Source organism: Fibroporia radiculosa, assembly GCF_000313525.1.
Source record: "Fibroporia radiculosa TFFH 294 genomic supercontigs, scaffold6443, whole genome shotgun sequence".
Classification (NCBI taxonomy): Eukaryota; Fungi; Basidiomycota; class Agaricomycetes; order Polyporales; family Fibroporiaceae; genus Fibroporia; species Fibroporia radiculosa.
This window is the reverse complement of record NW_012133769.1, coordinates 1-4,248: the sequence shown is the minus strand read 5'-3', so window position 1 is coordinate 4,248 and position 4,248 is coordinate 1. Positions and strand designations below refer to the sequence as shown.

Below are 4,248 nucleotides of genomic sequence, written 5' to 3'. Positions count from 1 at the left end.
AGCCGGTTCCTCAAACCCCTGTCCAGCCGACATCATCTTCTCACAGCCTGCCCCCTCCGCCCATACCACCGATCCCTCCAGCAGAGAATAGCCCGCATCCTCTCCCGATCAAAAAATGGCCCATAATGCAGCCTACGACCGAAAGCGGTGCGTCGACATCCACTCCTCCTGCCAACGCCCCGACTCCGATCAATGCCGCTACGCCTATCAATATGTCGACCCCAATCCATGTCGCTAGCTCACCGCAAACGCCTAATAAATCCCCGAAGGCCAAGCCCACTCCGAAACCGAGGGCGCGCGAGCCAACGAAGCGCAGGTCAAAGACATCTTCGACGCCTGTTGGGCCTTCCATTCCCGTGCCCTCTCCTATGGTTGTTCCATCGCCTTCATCTCCTACCAAGGCGGAAACTCCCGCTGCTGTCTCTTTGACATCGTCCGAGCAGCCGCCCGCGGCTGCGTCGACACCACCTGTTCCTTTCGCGGATAGCAGGGCGGGAAAGCGTCAACGCGATGATGAGCCAGTCGTTGTCGGGGACGAGGTGAACAATGCGCCATCACCGAAGAAAGCCAAGACGGGGACGGAGGGTGAACAGCTGAGCGACGCGTCACCGGCGCACAAGCCGGACATGGAACCCCTCGAGACAGACGAAGACGTGGTTAAGTTTTTTGAGCAAATGCACTCCATGTTGCAGATGATCCCTCCAGATGATGGGAACGGGCCGCAAATATCACAGATGTTCTCTCAGATCCTGAAGGGATGCGGTGATTCGACGGACCCACTGCCGGAGTTGGGGGGATTGGGCGAGGAGAACATCCAGGCAACCTCAGCGCCCCAGCAAGATGTGCTCGACTTCTTTGATTTCTCGTCATTTGGGACGGACGAAGAAGTGGGGTCGAAGGCAGCTACGCCAGAACTCATGCAAGCGTCTTCAACGAACCCGAGCCCCGGCTCTGGCTCAGAAGCCGATGCTGCCCATTCCTCTTCAACGGGATTCGACCCTGCACGGATTGTCTCGGGCGACGAGGGCGACAGCATATCGGAGATGTTACGGTTGGGTACCTGGAAGGAGATCGACGGGGGCGAAAGTGCGTACTACCAGTCGTCGGACGGGTGGAAATGGGATGCACCGATGCACGCGTCGGACTCGGCGTGGGCGATATACACTACGTAGAGGTTTTTGGATGCTGCTGGATCTGGTTGGTCTTGTTTCCCTGGTGTTTCGTTGGTTCTTGCCTGTGTGCTATAGCATGTGTCTATCTGATATCTGTCTGATGTGTCCAGTGTCTCTGTCGTTGCATCTGCTGTTGTCTCTTGATTATATGCCGTGTATTTCTACTATTCTAGTTTACCTGCTATCGAATATTGCTGCTAGACAGACGGGGCGGAGGACTACTCGACTATTTTATCATCGATCGCAGCTCGATTAATAATTGTAAATTGAGGAAAATTTATACAACAGTTTCCTTGTGTGCGCGCATTGCTAACAATGGTGAATATGCAATTGAAAGATATATAATATGCTTCCGCCCTTAGCATTGGACAAAAGGGTCACAATGGTTATGGAAAAAGACAGCGACGTGCGAGCTTTAATAGACACATTCAAGGATGAGAAACCCGCTCGCTCCGGAGTAGCATGCTCACGGGTATACAAACAACTCGCCAGCTCCAATTGCTAGCCTCGAAGTTGGGTAGTAGACTCGCTCGTCATGATGTGTGACCATAAGTTGCAATACGAATTCGCATGTGGCAAGTATGACAAGGAGGGTGAGGGTTGGCATTGGGCAGAATAGATCCGCTGTGGGCACCGGGCGAACGTAGCAATAGCCGGAAGACGTTCATCGCTACTATGAAACGAGAGCACAGATCGTGCTACCGCAGTCATAGCGCCTGCAAGTCTTGTGTTGGCCGCCAGAAAAAGCTTAGCGGATATACGTCTAGCGCGATCACTACGAAGTAGATAATCGCCATCCTCCACGACACCGATGGATGGATCTGTCGTAGGTGTTGGATTTTGCGGTGAATACCTTATACTTGCGGACGCGAGAATATTGCGAGTGATAACTTTGACCTTGGCAACAACGCCGCCTGGTACTTCCATAGCTACAGATGCAGCACCGGCTGTGGAAGAACCTTGCCTGAATGACGCGGCAACGTCACGCATGATCGTGAGTCTCGCGCTGGCCAGCGCAATGGGGTAATGAATAGCTGTGACGATGCCCCTGGTTAAAGTCACGGTAATGCAGAACACTGTCATCGCCAGCATTGTAAGTCTCGCAGTCATGCGTAGGATTGAATATCCTGTTCTGGTCGTCAAAGAGATCATGTGAATGGCGGTGATCATGCCACTAGCAATTTCGCCTGCCGCACGTAAGATCGATCGCGGAGTCCCATTCCCAGTAGTAGACATATGGACCACTGCGAGTTCAGTGTCGGGACCGACGAAGAAGGCTTTGACGGCAATGACGGAGCGCCAGATGGCCGTAACTGTAGTGCCGGCTATTGTGAATCTAGCTTGGTCTTCTGTCGTATGGATTTGTATGGCTGTGGCTCCCTTCCTAGATACTAGAAGAACGCTGAATGCGGTACTCGCAATTGAAGCCAATCTCCAAGAGGCATATGTAGGTTGAGGTGTCGCCGTCGCGCATGAAAATCTCGCATTGATCGCTGAGAAGACAGTGTGAGACTTTGTGACTGCGCTACCGATTATTGCGAGTCCCACGTTGGCAACCAAGAGTACGGTGCGAGTGGTACTAATGGTGCCGCTAGTGAGTGCGGCTGTGACACCGTGTGGGAAGGCTTCCGTGCCCGTTGTGGTAGTGACACGTACGGCTGTAAGTCTTGTAGCCACGATGGAGAGGGCGGCGCGAGTGCTAGCCAGGGCAATTGAAAGAACGCCAGAGGCAGCGGTCGTCTTCGCAGTGACACGCGCAACTGTAAATCCGGCTGACACCAGTGAGAGCACACGACGAGTAGTGCAGGCCGCACCACGAGCTATTGTGAGCCCATTCCTGGCCGACGAGAGCACATCACGGGTAACAGCGACGGCGTCGCTCATGAGTGCAGCCGCTCGCGTGGGGATAAGACGTGAAACCGCGTTTAACGTCGTAGGTGTCTGTACAGCTTGAGGTTTGGTATTGATCACTTCGAAGACTTTACGAGTGGTGTTGATTGCTATGTCTGTGACTGCGAGGCCCTTACCCGCTACTGAGAGCGTAGCGCGAGCGGTTATGATCGCGCCGCTAGAGATTGTGAGCCCCGTACTGGCTACCGAGAGAATCTTGCGACCAGCTCCAGCCCTGGGTGCCTTGGCGAGTCCTTTGTTTGCTATTGAAAGAATTGTGCGGGTAGTGGTGACAGCAATGCCTGCAACCGCAAGCCCTGCGTGAGCCGCAGAAAGAATGGAACGGGTGCTGGATACAGCTCCACTCGCTAGTATAAATATGGTACTTGCGGTAGGCAAAACACGGCCACGGATGGCTGTAAATACGGTGACAACCATTCAGATAGCACTTACGGCAGCGAAAGAGAAGAGAACATCTGAAGGTCCGTGCCAAAAACCCAGGGGAGTGAAGTCGCTAAGCTCGTTGCGACGGGATGTTGAAGGATTGAGTTGCTAAAAGGGAGTCGATGGTCATCGAGGCTATCCACTGTAGGCAGATTCCAAATTTCTATCTTACCACTTGAGAAACACGACTTATTTCAAATACAACCATAGGTGCTGTGACGGCTATGACTAGCGGCCGTGAGCAGAAGACGTATATCCTTTGGTACATGATCCCACCAATCCTCGCGCGCAAGACCCGGGAAAGGATCCTAGCTTGAGCAGCAGGCGAGATTGATAAAGTTTCCGAATATGAAAATGATAGCCGGAGCGTATCGCTGTCTGTGAGAATGACTGGTCACCAAGACACGTATGACATGATAGTGACTACTTTACAGTTGTCATACCAAAGCCTTGTCTTGTCCCGGTCCACCTTGCATCTTCGGACGCAATGATCAGAGAGTCATTGCACTGGATAAGGTTAATTTATTCGCTGTTCGTCCGCAAAGACGATAAGGAACCTCGAAGAAATGGTACTGAAAAAGATCATGAATGCTTGTAATGATGTAAGTGCCAAAGATCGTAGGAGAGAATATCTGAGGAAACTACCTGGGCTTTCCCTGTTAAAACGTAGCGCCCCTCAGTTGCACGTTGTAGCATCAGCAAAAAGCGAGCGAGAATACCTACGTTTAGATAGGATTCTAAT

The 4,248-nt window shown here is 52.4% G+C and overlaps 2 protein-coding genes across 2 annotated transcripts; one reads left to right on the top strand and one right to left on the bottom strand.

The window, feature by feature from the left end:
- Positions 1 to 125: 125 nt before the first annotated feature.
- Positions 126 to 1,172, top strand: FIBRA_09026 (uncharacterized protein; the record flags this gene model as incomplete). Its single annotated transcript, XM_012330625.1, has 1 exon — positions 126 to 1,172. One exon carries the CDS (start codon positions 126 to 128, stop codon positions 1,170 to 1,172), a length of 1,047 nt encoding a protein of 348 aa, XP_012186015.1.
- A 501-nt stretch (positions 1,173 to 1,673) lies between these two features.
- FIBRA_09025 (uncharacterized protein) lies at positions 1,674 to 3,500 on the bottom strand (the record flags this gene model as incomplete). Its single annotated transcript, XM_012330624.1, has 1 exon — positions 1,674 to 3,500. The coding sequence occupies one exon, from the start codon at positions 3,498 to 3,500 to the stop codon at positions 1,674 to 1,676; it is 1,827 nt and encodes a 608-aa protein (XP_012186014.1).
- Positions 3,501 to 4,248: the final 748 nt, after the last annotated feature.